This window comes from Marmota flaviventris, chromosome 10 (genome assembly GCF_047511675.1).
Source record: "Marmota flaviventris isolate mMarFla1 chromosome 10, mMarFla1.hap1, whole genome shotgun sequence".
In the NCBI taxonomy this organism is placed as follows: Eukaryota; Metazoa; Chordata; class Mammalia; order Rodentia; family Sciuridae; genus Marmota; species Marmota flaviventris.
Genome location: NC_092507.1, coordinates 863,236 through 879,582, shown reverse-complemented (window position 1 = coordinate 879,582; position 16,347 = coordinate 863,236). Strand labels below are relative to the sequence as shown.

Here is a 16,347-nt window from a genome sequence, read left to right as displayed (position 1 = left end):
AGATAATAGATAAAGAAACTGTGGTATATAAAGAAACAATGGACTATTACTCAGCATTTAAAGAGAATAAAATCATGGCATTTGCAGGTAAATGGATGGAGTTAGAGAATATCATGCTAAGCAAAGTAAGCCAATCAAAACCAAAGCTCGAATATTTTCTCTGATAAGTGGATGCTAATCCATAATGGGGGGGTGGGCATGGGATGAGTGGAGGAACTCTGGAAAGGGCAAGGGGGAGGGGGCACGGGGATAGGAAAGATGGTGGAACGAGACGGACACCATTACCCTAGGTACATGCATGATTGCAGGAATGGTGTGACCCTACTTTGTGTACAACCAGAGAACTGAAAAATTGTGCTCCATTTATGTACAATGAATACGAAGAGCATTCTGATGTCATGTATAACTGATCAGAGCAAATAAAAATATATAAAAAAATTCTCTAGAGATGCAGAATAAAAAAGATTTTTTTTTTTTAAATGAAGTCTATTTTTAAAAGCCTTACAGTCTTTCCCAGCAAAACATCTGCCTGAGGCCACTGGGCCCTGCCAGACCTCTGTCTCCTGGGCCCGGTGAGTGCCCAAGAGAAGTCATCCTCTCCTGTGACCAGCAAGAAGGGAAGGCACGTGGCAGCAGAGCACGGCACCCACATGCTAGGTCCGGGAGGGACCCCAGCACCCAGGAAATTAGTAAATAAATAAAGCAGCCAGGGGCCTGTGGGCCCATGCAGCCTCGCCCACCTGCCTGCCTCCCCAGCTGAGCCTGCCTGGGGAGGTGTAGGCAGCTGGCTCTGCCTCCCCAGGACCCTCCAAGGAGACCTCCACCAGTGGCCTGGGGAGTGTGATGTGAACACCCACCCCGCCCCGGCCCCTCTGAGTCCAGTCTGAAGAAACTCTGGTATTTTCCTGGGGCAAACAGAAGGAGAGGCCAGGCACAGTGTACCTGACTTCCTTATCTCTTAGGGAATATGAGAAGAACTTTGACCTTGGGGAACGGAGGAGGTCACAAGCAGGCACCTCTGGGTGTACAGGGAGCCTCCCTATGGGGAACTCTCAGGGCCACCTCCAGCCCCACATTGCTGGATCCTGGGGCCAGTCAGTGGGATCACCATGTCTTTTAATTTCCAAGAGACTTTTCATTGTTCTTTGGGCTTCCTTCTCGAAACAGAGGGTCCAGCTCTTGTTCCACACCACTAGTCTGTGTCCGAGAGGCACCATGTGTCCGGGAGCACCATGATGCCATGTGGCAGTTCAGCAGACACCATGGACCCACCTGTGATGCCAGCAACTCAGGAGGCTGAGGCAGGAGGATCCAAGTTCAAGGCCAGCTTAGCAAGGCCCTGTCTGCTAAAGCTCCATCATGGAGGTCCCCACTGAACTCTTCCACTGAGCTCCTCCACTGAGGTCCTCCACTGAGCTCCACCACTGAGGTCCTCCACGGAGCTCCTCCACTGAGCTCCTCCACTGAGCTCCACCACTGGACTCCACCACCGAGGTCCTCCACCGAGCTCCTCCACCGAGCTCCTCCACCGAGCTCCACCACCGAGCTCCACCACTGGACTCCACCACTGAGCTCCTCCACTGAGGTCCTCCACTGAGCTCCTCCACTGAGGTCCTCCACGGAGCTCCTCCACTGAGCTCCTCCACTGAGGTCCTCCACTGAGCTCCTCCACTGAGGTCCTCCACGGAGCTCCTCCACGGAGGTCCTCCACGGAGGTCCTCCACGGAGGTCCTCCACGGAGCTCCTCCACGGAGCTCCTCCACCGAGCTCCTCCACTGGACTCCACCACCGAGCTCCTCCACTGAGCTCCTCCACCGAGCTCCTCCACCGAGGTCCTCCATCGAGCTCCTCCACTGAGGTCCCCCACTGAGCTCCCCCACTGAGCTCCCCCACTGAGCTCCTCCACCGAGCTCCTCCACCGAGCTCCTCCACTGGACTCCACCACCGAGCTCCTCCACTGAGCTCCTCCACCGAGCTCCTCCACCGAGGTCCTCCATCGAGCTCCTCCACTGAGGTCCCCCACTGAGCTCCCCCACTGAGCTCCCCCACTGAGCTCCCCCACTGAGCTCCTCCACTGAGCTCCCCCACTGAGCTCCCCCACTGAGCTCCTCCACTGAGCTCCTCCACTGAGCTCCTCCACTGAGCTCCTCCGCTGAGCTCCTCCGCTGAGGTCCTCCGCTGAGCTCCTCCACTGAGCTCCACCGCTGAGCTCCTCCACGGAGCTCCTCCACTGAGCTATGGCTCCAACCCTTTTTATTTTTTATTTTGAAACACGGTCTTGCTAAGACATGTATGATCCTCCTGCCCCAGCCTCCCAAGTCAATGGGATCATGGGCGTGGCCATGGCACCCAGCAAAAGGCAAACTCTACAGCGGCGACACAATTTCCCAACCAGGACAAGACCGGGGGCGCCCTTCCTGTGCTTGAGGAGACCTGGATGGATTCTTCCAACAATCCCATTTCACGGTGAGGCAAGCCGGGCAAGCAAGCCATCCAGGGCCATGTTCCCAGGTTCCCTGGTGGGCGCTGGCCCCACTCTCCACCGAGGGTCCTTCACTGCCTGCCTGAGCCAGGGAGGTTTCATCTTGCCAAAGATCCAATTCTTTTTAACTCCCCGGAGGAGACGTTTAACAAGAAGAGCAAGCGGATCCCACGGGCCTCATGGGCACGAGGACTGAAGCCAAGTGCCTCCCTCGCCCCAGCATCTGCCAATGGGTTTGCTGGCCACCTGGCCCCCTGCACCCCGTGAGCCCCTCCTAGGAGCTGAGCCGCCTGGGGAGGTGTAGGCAGCTGGCTCTGCCTGAGGCCTTGGGAGAGCAGGGGTAGCCTCCAGGTATGTAGGGAAGTCTGAGAACTAGCCTCCATGCCCTAACCCACAGCAGCGACTGCGTGAAGGTACCCTAAAGAGGGCTGAGTGCTGGACAGGTGGGTCCCAACCACATATCAGACCCCTTCACACAGCTCCTTCACACACGGTACATGCGCCTGCTTGGAGCCCAGCCCAAGTGGGAGCTAGGCACCCCTCCGCATGCCTGGCCAGTCTATGGATGACAGCTGGGGGAGCTGTGTCCCCAAGTGCCATCCCCCTGCAAGGAGTGAAGGCCATAGCCTGAGCAAAGGCCCTGTGGCAGAGGCAGCACGGAGACAAGAGGGAGCAAGAGGAGCAAGACGGGGCCAGACCCGCCAATCCTGGTGCCGGGTGGCAAACACAGAAGAGCAGTGCCCTAGGTTCTGTGGACGGTCAACCAAGGAGGGCTCTCTCCAGGACCATGGGCAGCCCCCACCAAGGCAACTCCTACCCGCAGGCCCTCTCAGCAGATCTAGACTGGCACAGGAAGGGACAGCTGCCCAGCCTGGAACACTCAGAAGTCAGGAGCCCATCCACTTGGATGGTGCTCCCAGCCGTCAGACCTCCCTGTGCTGGGCTAGTTGATGATCAGGAGAAGTGGACGCACACCCAGGCAGCTGCTGAGAGCACTCACAGGAAGTCTATGCCAGGCCCAGAGACGGCCCTGCTGGTCCCTGCCAGACCCCTCTGGAGGTCTGGAGCCTGCGGCGGCATGCACCAGCAGCCCCTGGCAGGGCCTGGCTCCGTGGATGCGCCAAGCCGTGTGGTCCGGTGCAGACAGGCAGCCCAGCAGGTAATGAGAGGGGGAGGAAGCCAAGGTGAGGCCCGAGCTCAGGCGGCCAGGCACCGCTCCTTATGTAACGCTGTGGCTGCCTCTGAAGGAGCCACGGAGCAGCCACTGCTGGCCCCATGGCCAAGGCAGGGCCTGGTGGCTCAAGGCAGCCCTGGCCAAGACAGGCACAGCTGCTCCAGTGGCCTCGGTAAGGGGCTTTCGGGGGAGGGGCCCTCACCCCTCAAATGTCCCTGGTCAAGGCCCTGACTAACCCAACCCAGGGCCACAGCACTAGAAGCCACCAACAAGGTCTGAATCCTGGCACCGGCTCTAGAGACCCTGGCAGCATCTAGATGGTGGGGCTTGAGTCGGCCATACACAGCCACGTGTGGCCACAGGAAGGGAAGAGGCCCAGCACCCCAGGCACCGGGGAGTGTGACACAGCTCGATCTGTGCGGCAGCACCGTGTGCACAGGCCCCGCCGTGCCTACCACCACCAGCAGGTCCGGTCCCAGATCCCAACGACAGTACCAGGGGGAGGGCGCCCTCTGCCCAGGGCCCCTTCCTGGTCCTTCCAGGCCCAGCTCCCCTCAGCCTGGCGGGGAGCCTGGTTGTTGTTGTTTTTTTTCTAAAAGCACCTTGCAAAATGGACGTCAGAGAAGCATCCCTGCTCCCCCATCCCCACCAAAGACCGCGCAGCCCCGGGTCCCCATCTACCTCCAACCATTTCAGAATAGAGAAGGGGACGTCAGAACCACACTCCCTGCAGACATCCAGGGACCCCGGTGGAGGGAGCCGCTAGTGCTGCCCGAGCCGCCCAGACTCCAACATGACGCTGCTGTCAGACAGGCAGGAGGGCAGGCTGCTCCTGAAAGCCCGCAAGCCCCAGCGAGCGAGCAGCGAGCGCGGCGTTGTTCATGGAAACAGGTGCTAGCAGCTCACGCGTGGCCCCAGCGACGACCCTGGTCCCCAGGCGTCACCAGAATCTGCCTGCCTGCAGCAATGCAGGACGGAGAGAGCCGGACGCGCACCTCTGCTCCGCACCAGCCACAGCACCACTCCCACGGCCAGCACCTCCCCGGGGCCCGAGTGGCAAGGAGACCAGGCTGCCCCGCCATGCCAGCCTCTGCAGCAGCTCCCAACCCCAGGCTTGGGGCACAACCGTGCCACACGCTTCCTCCCCCCCACGCCCGCGCTGCCCGCCTCGCCAGCCCGGCAGCGGGCATCTTTCTAAAAGCCTCCCAGCCTGGGAAGCCCAGCGCTTCTCACCGTACTTCCCCCGACACCATCCTGAGCTGCCGCGGCCACATCCCAGACCCGGCAGCGAGTCAGAGTCAGCGGACTCAGCGCCGGAACATCTGTGCAGCACAGGCTGTGGCAGCGCCAGGACGCGAGACCCGGATCGCCGCCTGGCAGCCCCAGAGCCGCATGCACACGGCCCGCCACCAACGCTGCGCTGCAGGCCTGCAGCCACCCCAGGGAGGGCCGCGCTGCTCACCGCTTTCTTCTCCTGCCTCCTCAGCAAGGGATTCTTTATGCTCGGCGGAGGGTGGGCGTGCAGGGAGGCATCTTCCTCCCTCGCCAGCCGATGCTGCGGCCCGGTCTCCCGACTGACAACAGGCAGGGTGGACTTCTGCTGGAGAGCGGCTTCTGGGGGAAGGCTGGCCGTCCTGCGCGCCCCCCCCTCACATCCCTGCCTCCTCGTGTCTCCAGGCCCGGGTGGTACCGGCTCCCCTGGGAAGCTGTAGCCGGCAGCTGAGGCACAAACTAAAACACGGCATGGATACCGAGGAGCTGACGTCACATGAAAACAAGCTGCTCCGCACGAGCAGGGCTGAGGGAGGGCGCGCAGGGGAGGGCGGGGAGCCCACTGACGGTCCTGCAGGCAGCCCAGGGCTGGGATTTGGGAGTAGCAACGGGGGCAGGCAAGCAGCCTCTGACCTACATCCGGTGGGCTCCGCAGACGCTGAGCGCCGCGGGCACCAGGCCTGAGCCGGGATGGGGGTGCTGTGGTCCCAGCCATCGGGGGGCCAAACTCTGGGGTCAGGTGGCCTTCCGAGTTGCTGCACCACCACACATGCAGGGGACAATGGGCACTGGCAGCTGAGCTCCCCAGGGAGGAGAGAATCCCCTCCTGGCATGAAACCCACGTGCCACAGCCTAAGGCGGAAGGTGCTCAGCACCCAACGTGGTGAGGTGCCGGGCTGCAGCAGACCTGGGCCACCGATGGGTGGCTCGACCCCCCACCCCCACCCTGGTGCCCAGCAGTGGCCTGGGCCAGGAGTGAGGCCGCCTCCCCGGAGCCTGCCTGATGCTCACACTGGGGGCTTCGTGCTGCAGGACATGGGAAGTCACAGGAGACTTCTGCCACCCTCTCCTCAGCCAACAACCCGCGGCCCTGCGGCAGGTCCCGGGGTCTGGGAGGGGCTCCTCCCACTGGAACTCTGCTGCCACAGCCAGGAGAAGGCTCCAGGGTCCAACTACGTTCTGTTTGATGTCTCTGATGGGCTGGCATTTCGAGTAGGGTGACCCTAAGGAACCGTCCCTCTCAGGATGGTCAATTCCTAGGGAAGGCAGGGAAGTCTCAAATACAAACAACCAACCCGTCCCAGGCCTCCTCCCCTCCGGGGCCTCACACTTCAGGCCAGGTCACCAGGGACACCCCTGTACCCTAGAGCCCACTGCAAGGGTCCCACCGCCTGGCCCTCAGTCTGCTCACCCAGCCTTTCCACAGAAGCCACGGGAGCCTCCCCCACACACTGGCTCCCTCGCCACCTGAGTGCCCCGGCACTTCCCCATGTGGCCCCGCGCGACCTGAGCAGCCCCTTCCCCCAGGGACCCGAGCCAGCCAGCTTCTCGAGGTACCCTCCCGGTCATCTCCTGCTCTGCTGGCCCTGCCACAAGTGGATCACGAAACAGCTGTTGGGCTTGTAAGTCTGTGTCCACCGCAGGCAGAGGCTCAGGGCCCCTCGCCAGGGCAGAGGCACCCAGTGGTGCACAGGCACTCCAAGGACATGGCACCAAGCAGAGGGCCGGCCCAGCCTCCTGGAGGGCGGACGCACCACAGGCACGAGGTGCCCTAGGCCAGCTGGACGAGCACCGGCTCCACGTTAGTCACTGGCTGAATGAAGAACAAGAGCCATCAGGCCTTGAGGGACCAGCACAGCTCGTGGACCTGCAGCCCCCACTCACCCAGGGTCGCCCCCAGAGGCCGTGAGTGCCCACGGCTCTGCTTGGCCCACGAGCACCTGGCCACCAGTGGAAAGGCCTGCAGCCCAGGGACACACAGTCACACAGCAACAGAACCCCGCATCCACGCTGGTCCTCGGCAGGAAAAGCAGACTGGCCTCAGGTCCGACGTGGACACCACACCCTCAGCGTCCCTTCGCGACACGGCCCCCAGCCAGCTTCTCTGTCCCAGTCCCTGCCCAAACGTCCAGCTCTGCAGAACTCGAGAATGTTCAGGCTGAACGGGCAGACGGCTAATTTTGTTGGACGCCTATTTTAGGCAGAAAAGTAGTTTTTCCATTTTGTTTCAATGAACGAGTCTGGGTGTCTCACGCACCGACCGACAGACAGACAGACAGACCTGTCCACGGGGTGGTCACAGCGCTACGCCAGCTGGGGAAGCCTGGGGTAACCGTCCACCCACGGAGGAGGTGCTCGGCCCTGGCGGGCAGTCCTCCATCCACAGGCAGGGTCCCCGCCCGCACCTGGCTTCCTCAGCGGGGACGCCGCAGTGGGCTTGGGCACACCTGATGGGACCTCCCGGGCCACCTGCCCTGAGGCGGCTCCAGGGCCCCTCCCGATGCACTGATCCTCACCTGGTGCCCTTTTACAAAGGGGAAACTGAGGCACAGGGCACCCTGCCCGCCTGCCTAAAGTCAGAGGGCTCCTAGCAGGACAGCAGTGCCACACAGTGCCAGCGCCATGCCCTCCTGCACCCGAAGTCAGGCTGCCCCAGACAGGCTGTCACCTCAGCACACCGGGCCCACCGGCAGCCCCCTGTGGGGACCGTAACCCGCTGGATCCCTCTGCCCACTCTGCTTCTGGGGCACTGTCTGGGTCAGGAGGCACCCAAGGCTTCAAAATTGGAAAAGAGGTGGACACAGCCAGGACACCACAGGTGGAGGAGGTGAGAGGGCTAGGGCAGGGGACATAAGGGGGTGTCACACATGGGGAATGGGGGAAAGAGACAGACAGGACAGAGACATGGGGGAGGGGCGCATGGGGAACAGGGGCAACAGAGGACCTTGGGGGCAGGGGACATGGGCAGCAGGGGACATGGGCTAGGGACACGGGGGCAAGAGTCAGGCCTGGAGTGAGTCCACCATTCAGCCAGCCCCAGGGCGCCCCCTGGAGATTAGCACCGAGACCCCTATCCTGCTGGGCCTCCACCTGAGGCAGCATAAAGCCACCCAGGTGCTGGGGAGTGGGACCGCACTCACCACCACCCCACAGGAGGCCGAGGGCAGCTGGAACTCCACCTGGCCACCAACTACGGTACCCAAAGTGGCACACGGCATCCTGCTCCCTGAACCTGCAGATGTGACCTCATCTGTAAAAGGCTCTTTGCAGATTGAGTTCGTGATCAAGTTCAGATCTTGGATGAGTGTCCTGCCACCCAGGTGCCCTGCCCCAGCGACCACCGTGCTCATGAGCAGAGGCAGGCGCACAGAGAGGGTGTGCAGCACCGTGGCCCCCCGGGCGCCGGGGGGTCTGAGGGAGCCAGCCTCGCTGCCCCTGGCTCTCCACCTGCAGGCCCAGCCCGGGGCCAGTGCCCAGAGCCTCAGCAGCACCAGCCTCTGGAGGGAGGGCAGGCCTGGTCCACGACCACTGCACCTGGCTGTCCTCCCAGGAGGACGTGTCTTCATCTAACGAGACCACATGGACGGGCGGTCCAGAGTGGGTGGGCAGATGGAGATGAAGCACCCTCCAGGTCCTGTCTGGAGACTCGTGGGGCTGTCCGGCCAGGGATGGAGCAGCGTGGCTGGCCGTGGTCACTTGCTGGAGGAGCTGCTCCTTGGCTCTCAACACCCTGCTTCAGTCCCCTGCCCCGGGAAGGTGCCCGTGGTGGCTCAGACCTGCAGGCCACCAAGTGTCCAGAGTGTGCCCACCGGCTAAGGGACCTGCACTCACTGCACCTGGGGTCCAGGGCTGTGGTCACTCACGTCTGAGAGAAGAGACATGGTGCCACGGTCAGCTGAGGGGTCAATGCCACCCTGGACATGGACATTTGTTCCAGGATCAAAGATCAAAACACAAGAAACAAAACATTCCCACCACCAGGGAGAGCTGGACAGGGAAGCCTTAACAGGCCCGCTGTGGGAGAGCCATGCGGGGACCCATGTGACAGCAGGCACTGCCAGGCACAGAAAGGGCCCGGCCTGAGGACACGTGGCCACGCCTGTGCAGTCTCAGGCACACGGGAGCACGGCAGTGGGGCCCAAGGTGCCCACGCGTGCCACGGAGCCCCCGTGCCCCTGCCCCCTCAGCCCCCCACTGCCCAGCACGGTTTGCAGCAAGTGACCTCGGACATCAGCGCCACTAAGCAACCTCTGTGCTTCAAGGAGTGACAGGAGGCCACGGGCACTCACCCATCTAGGCAGCCCACGTCACCTCACGGTCCTCACCTGCCACCAAACCCGGCCCCCGGGAAGTCCTGGCCCAGAAACGCTCCCACCCCAGGGAGGGACCCCCACTGCTGGACAGCAGAGCCCAGCCTCCCAGCCACATGCCCCCTCGTGCACTGACCAGCACCAAGGAGCTGACCTGGAGGCCACCGGCACAACTCCCCCAGACTGAAGTCCGTGAGGGGACTGCAAACCAAGTGACCAGTCCAATGTTCCAAGAACCGCCACCTTGTGTGAGAGCCTGCAGTGGCACTGCCCACGAGGGCCAAAGGTGGGGTCAGCCCAGGGAAGTGTGAACCCAGCAAGTCCACGTTGACTCAGCATAAAGAGGAAGAGCGGCAGTGGACAGACGCAAGGGCTGAGCCTCGAGTGAGCCCAGCGGCCCAGACCGGCCCAGACCGGCCCCCCAGCACACACAAACACGAAGACCAGGGCCAGCATCATGACCTGAAGAGACAGACACAGGAAGTGCCTGTCCCCACCCACAAGGTCATGAAGTGGGCACTGGGGACAGAAGTCCTGGAAAAATCCAATTTTGTGAATGTCAGGGAACACCCTCGACAGCCCAGGAACAGGGGCAGCGGGGCAGACCCAGCACCAGTCAGCTCCCAGGGGAGCCTGGCCGGGGCACCGCCCATGCACTGGACTGGAGACCCGCACCAGCCCTCGCCCAGCTCTCCCGGAGGACTGAGGGAGGACGGGCCTGCTCCCTCTGAAACACACCGTCCCACACCTGGGCCAGAACAGGGCTCTCCATGCCCAAGCCTGGTGTGGACCTCAGGCTGGACACACGAAGCCGGACACCCCAGGGCCATGAAGGTCACCCTGCAGCTTCCCATCCAGCCAGGCAGAGGGCAGCACGGGAGGGGGTGCAGGTCAGAGACTAGCCACGCTGGCCTCCCCTGGGCCCCAGTACCCGGCTTCTGACCTCAGCGAAGGCTCCATGGAATGTTCTGACAAAGCTGGGTGGGCCCCAAAGCCTCGGAGCCAGCCCTGCCCAGCACCAAGAGGACCCACTCATGTGCCCAGTGGCATTCTCTGCATGCCATGCCAGGTCACACCCCACTTCCACTGTCGGGCATCCTGCACCCCCATGCCCAGGCCTCAGCTGCAGTGCCCTGGGGCAGGCTGGCCTGGGTGCACAAGTGCCCCCGAGCTGCAGCAGACGCCCAGCCACACAGTGTGTCAGCACAGCCAGAAAGTCATCCGGGTGGCAACAGACCCGCTCGATGCCCTCCTGCTGACCAGCAGTGTGAAGGCAGAGGAGCACACAGACAGGGCGGCCCTTGACATCCCTCCCGCGACACCGGCCCTGTTATACTCTTTACGTGCCCATAAAGACACCCTTTCTGGGGGCACGCCCCTCCTGAGAGATGCAGGCACCCCAGGACACATGGCCACCAGGGCCACCCTGCAGGGGACGAGGACCCGGGCACTGGAGTGCTGGCCATCTGCTCAGAGGCCTCCCTGGGCTGTGCCACAGGCTCTGCACACTGCCCTGAGCCATCAGGACTCCACAGCCAGCCTCATTAGTATCCCTTGGCCCAACCCCGGCAGCCCCCCGAGTTGTCCTGCCCAGGGGAGCAAACCTGGACTCGGGCCAAATTCCTGCGGCTCCTCGACCCCCCCCAACCCCCCCCCAGTCCTTCTCCCTCACTGGCCCAGCTGCCCAGAAGGTCTCACGGAGCGGCTGGCCCTCACCCAGCACCTTCTCAACGTGGCCTCCAGGTGCCGTCAGAAGGACACAGAGCTCCCCCCGGGAACCCCGCTCCTGGGCTGCTTCCCTCGGTCCCTCCAGCACACCCTACGTGGAGGTGAACAAGCCGAAGCAGGGGGCATCCAGCCGTCTGCCTGGCTTCCCTCCTGGGGGCAGGTCAGGTGCGCCCGGGACCTTCTGCTGTGCCACCAGTGGCAGAGCCCGTCCCCTCCCTAACGCAGTGCCCACCAGACTATAGGTCTGGGAAACCGTGAGAGCACCAGGCACAGAGGAAATCCCAGGAGGCCACGATGGCTGCCCACGGACATTAGCCCTCAGTGAGGGCAGCCAGCCCCAGCCCACAACACGCCAACCAGGCTCCAAGCATGACCCGCCCCGTGGCAGGTGGGGGACGGGCCCAGCACTCACTATCTTCTCCAGGACAGGGCATGCCGGGCTGCTCGGGGACACTCGGGAACACTGCGCAAGAAGAAAGAAAGCCGCGTTAGTTCCTGCCGCAGCTGACCACGGACACGTGCCCCTGGCTCCGAGGACTTGGAGCTGCTCCTTGGGGCAGAACCACACAACCACTGACCAGCTCTGTGGGGCCTCCAGGTCCCCAGAAAACCCAGGGGAGAAGCAGCCAGTGGCATCCGGACAGCAAGCGGTCAGGAGAATACAGACCTGCACCAATGAACCCACACGGAACAGGAAGGGCGGCAGCGAGCCTGAAAACTGACGCCCAAGAGCACATTAGGTCTCTTCTTCCCAAGCATGGAGTTCGAATTAATAAACACCTACCTGAGCGTCGTCCACTAACGGTCAAACAGACGCTCAGAACGCACTAGCACTCAGTTAAGGGGCAGGAGCACAGCCCAGCGGCAGAGCACCTGCCCAGCAGGCGTGAGGCCTGGGTGGGTTCAACCCCGGTCCAAAACAGACAAGAAAACTTAGGGGAACTTTTTCTTATTCTACAAAATAAAGTGAATTTTTTAGGTACCACAGCTTTAGATGTAGAGATGTACCCTTTACCATCACGACAAATAAGTGACTTAACCTGAGAACTGCACTTAGAGAAAGGGCTAGACCATCAGTCATTTCCACTGGCTGCCTGCGGGCCAGGCAGAATGACAGGATAAACAGAAAACCGAGGGTGGCTTCGGGCTCCGATCCCCACTCTCAGGCTCAGGGGTCCACACCCACATCCCTGGGAAACAACTGGGCAGAGCCTGGAGTGGCCTAGGATGTGGCTGGCCGACGGGGGTGTGACATTTGTGCCCCCCACAGGCACCCCTGGAACCCGAAGGAGCTGGACAGCAGGTCGAAGCACCCGACCTGAGGACAGGACTGAGATGTGACCCACGACCTGGCCTCAGCATGCCTGCGATCAAGCCCCAGCTCCCAAGAGAAAGTCCAGGCTGGGGACGGCTCGGTGGAGGGCTGGCCCGGCATGTGTGCGCAGGGAGGGCTGCGAGGCCACCCCACTGCCGGTGCACCATGGGCCCTGCGTGGCCGCGGAGCCCCGAGCCCGGGGAAAACTGCAGCCAGGAGAAGCTGGCCCAGCAGGAGAGAGCAGGGAGGGTCCACGGCCAGGACCACCCTCTGCCTGGGGAGAAGACCGCAGCTTGCTGACTACCGGGTTAATAAAGAGTCAGAGAGAAAAACCAAACCCAAACGTATTATAGTTAACGTCCATCGATTCATGGCATCATAAGATTTTAAACTGCTCCCTGATCCCCCAGGTAGCAGAGATGCCCACAGATGGGGGTGGCCCCCAGGGACACTCATCTGCACAGATTTCCTGGGCAGGTGGAGAGGGCAGGGGCCAGCCATCACTCACCATGGATGACGAGCCCTTCACACTTGGGCTGACAGGCCAGGCGAAAGGCTTCCTCCAGCTCCATCTGTGAGGACACAGTGCAGGGGTCACCTACGCAGGGCAAGAGACACTGCTGAGGCCACCGCAGACAGAGGGGCCCGAGACAGCGCTGGCTCGGCACAGCACACGCAAGTCTTGCTGCCTGAGACCAGCCACCCTGGGGCCAGGTGTGCGAGACCAGCCATCCAGAGCAGTGAGCGAGCGGCCAGCCCTGGGCCTCCACCTAAGAATCAGTTAGTCCCCCCAGAGAGTTCAGTTCCCTGCAGCTGAGGGGCCCTAGAAGAGCCAAGCAGCAGGCAAGACCAAGAGCCCTCTGCTAGTCTGGACAAAGACAGAGGTGCGGAACAAGCCTCGCGCGACAACATTCCCACCAAGAGCAGCTCTGCCCACGCCCTGCAGAGAAGGGGCTGCTCCTGGATGTCCCCAACACCCCTTTCTAGACAATGCGCCGGAGGGAGAGGGCGGGAACAGACGGAGGTGGACAGGGAGGAGGGAGGGGAGGCCGGGGCACTAGAGAAGACAGAGTCAGACGTGGGCAAGGAGGGAGGTGGACACTGCCTACCCCTGACCTCCCCACTCTCCTGAGGAAAGCCACTTGCAGGCCAGGCCAGACACGAGAAGGTCAGGGGAGGGTCAGGGCTGCCCACAGCCTCTCCAGCTGTTCATGACCAGGCCTCCAGTCCCTCTGTCCAGCCCTGCAGCCAATCCCACCCCAGCTGTCCCTGAAGGGGAAAAGGGGGCCCGGCAGGTTTAATTCCTTGGTGGACATCTCTGAGGCCCGCGGAGGACAGAGGCCCACCTTCGCTGTCCACCCACTTGAGGGTGAGCGGGTACTCCTGGCGCAGCCGGCACATGTCCCGCACCTCCTCTCGGAGCTCATCGAAGGTCGTGGCCGCGTCCACACTGGTGATCAGGATGTCCCTGGGCAAGAGCACACGGGTCATCACCGTGGTGACATTTGATGAAAATACTGCCTATGAAACAAACTGCTGGCTACAGATGGACTGAGACTTTCCCCAAAGACAGCACCAGCGTCCCTCTACCAGCGTCCCTCTACAAACGCACAAAACACAACCACTGACCAGCTCTCTAAAATTCCCCCCACCCCTGAGGACGGAGCGAGGGCAGACGCCCCCTGGTGGAGGCAGGGCAGAGGCACCAGACGCCAACGCTGCCACAGGGGACCCAGGGGTGCACACAAATGGGTCAGCTAAGCCCTGTGGTGCTGCCACAGGAAAAGAACCCAGTCAAACCTCCCCCTGGACCTCCCAGGTGCAGACGCCGGCATCCCTGGAGGTCAGAGCTTGCAGGACGTGGAAAACTCAAATACTCTGTCAAGCGGCTTTCCCAGCCAGGAGGGGGCTGGACCAACCTGCTGCACTGTGGCCTCCTGCTACTTCCAGGCGCTTTTTTGGAAAACCATGTCACACGACATCATTGCCTTTTATCTTTTCTTCCTAAATGGGATGTAAACCTGAACAGGGATCCTGGGTGCCCGTCCCTGGTTCCGGGGAAACCAACCTGACACTCCCCAGGAGCAAGTGGGACATGGCTTCCGTCCTCCTGCCAGGGAGAAGTCCCGCTCCGGGCGGCTCTCAGCAGGACCTTTGCCAAGCTCACTGAAGTTGTGGGGAGATCTCCCCGTATGAGCCCAGGGTGGGCAAAACCTGAGAATCTCAGAGTCCCAAGCAACAGCCATGGCCCTGGCCTCCCACCAGGCCATCTGAACTCCGTCCAACAAAGCCAGAGCCACCGGGACGGAGGACCTGAGCCACAGCCCACAGTCCCCCAGCCCAGCAGCCCAGGGTCTCTGGCCGAGAGCCTCACCTGACCCATGCCACACCCCAGGGGAGGGGAAATGCCCCAGTTGCCTGCCTGGAGCTCTTGAACTGGCCGCCCCACACTGTCCCCAGCGCCCCACGTTCTCCACAGGGACTGACCCAGCTTGTCTTTCCTGCAGCCTGCAGCATCACGGCAGACAAGGAAAGTAGGGCACGGACGCACCCCTAACCAACTGGGGGGGCTCTGGAGTCCAAGCTCCCCCCACCTGTCACCCACACTGCAGGCACTCTGGTGGCCTGGCCAGCATTACTAGTCCTGCAGCCAAGAATTCAAGATTCTTGAGGGTCCACCACCTCTCGACCTTTGACCCCTTCCTGCTACCAAGAGGAAGCTACTCTCTTTCCCAAGAAGGCAGGAGGCCGCTCCTGTAAACCCCAGGGCTTCAGCACTGCCTGGCAGGAGGCTGGCCACTGCTGGGTCCTGTCCCAATCCTGGGAGAAGCAGAGCCTCTGAACCCTTTAGGACACAGCCCTGGGCAGGGGGAGTCATCAGCAGCCTGGCTGACCAACTCCCTGGACCCTGCACCTGAACAGAAAGGTCTGGATCAACAGCCTGTGCAGAAGAGGAGGGCCGGCTACCTGGCTCACTGCGGCTTCCTGAAAATACGGGTGCTGTACAACCCTGGCAGACTCCTGGACGACCACTGGGGTGGGACTTGAGACCCCATCTTGGGCCTCACAGGGTTGGGACAGGTGGGGGACTAATGGCCATCACATCATTCTCAGCTCAGAATAGGTTTCAGTGTGTAGGATCCTCATCTGTGGCCCGGTGGCCTCCCAAGGGGCAGGGTCTCACCCCAGGCCCCCTGCACACCTTCTGTCCTGGACAAAGTTTTACCCAGACCCAGGTCTTTCCAAAGCTGAGGGCTAACCTAGGCAGCCACTGCTTCAGTGTCCAACCCTGAAGAGGTGCTCCGCAGAGGCACTCAGGAGCCGAGGGAGAGGCAGGGGGCGTGGGTGGGAGGACCCTCTTCATGGAGATGAGACACAGAAAGGGGGAGGCAGAAGGAGAAAGGGATGTGGAGGACATGGAGGAAGGGGTAAAGGACAGAGGGAGGGTGCAGGGAGAGGAGCAGGGGGAGGGAGAGGGGATGGAGGGGAGGGTGGAGGAAGGAGGGAGGGTGCAGGGAGAGGAGCAGAGGGAGGGAGGGGGAGATGGAGGGGAGGGTGGAGGAAGGAGGGAGGGTGCAGGGAGAGGAGCAGGGGGAGGGAGGGGGAGATGGAGGGGAGGGTGGAGGAAGGAGAGGGTGCAGGGAGAGGAGGAGAGGGGGAGGGAGGGGGAGATGGAGGGGAGGGTGGAGGAAGGAGGGAGGGTGCAGGGAGAGGAGCAGGGGGAGGGAGGGGGAGATGGAGGGGAGGGTGGAGGAAGGAGGGAGGGTGCAGGGAGAGGAGCAGGGGGAAGGAGGGGGAGATGGAGGGGAGGGTGGAGGAAGGAGGGAGGATGCAGGGAGAGGAGCAGGGGGAGGGAGGGGGAGATGGAGGGGAGGGTGGAGGAAGGAGAGGGTGCAGGGAGAGGAGAGGGGGAGGGAGGGGGAGATGGAGGGGAGGGTGGAGGAAGGAGGGAGGGTGCAGGGAGGGGGAGGGAGGGGGAGATGGAGGGGAGGGTGGAGGAAGGAGGAAGGGTGCAGGGAGGGGGAGGGAGGGGAGATGGAGGGGAGGGTGGAGGAAGGAGGGAGGG

General features: G+C 62.4%; 1 protein-coding gene across 1 annotated transcript in view; it reads right to left on the bottom strand.

Moving 5' to 3' along the window:
* The window catches only part of Prkcz (protein kinase C zeta), an 84,741-nt gene that overhangs the window by 66,260 nt on the left and 2,134 nt on the right, over positions 1–16,347 (bottom strand). Inside the window, exons 2-4 of the mRNA XM_027947606.2 lie at positions 13,628–13,749; positions 12,790–12,879; positions 11,379–11,429 (exon numbers count right to left, since the gene is read on the bottom strand). Of these exons, the coding sequence (XP_027803407.1) occupies positions 11,379–11,429; positions 12,790–12,879; positions 13,628–13,749 (263 nt within the window). The remainder of the gene's footprint in view (positions 1–11,378; positions 11,430–12,789; positions 12,880–13,627; positions 13,750–16,347) is intronic.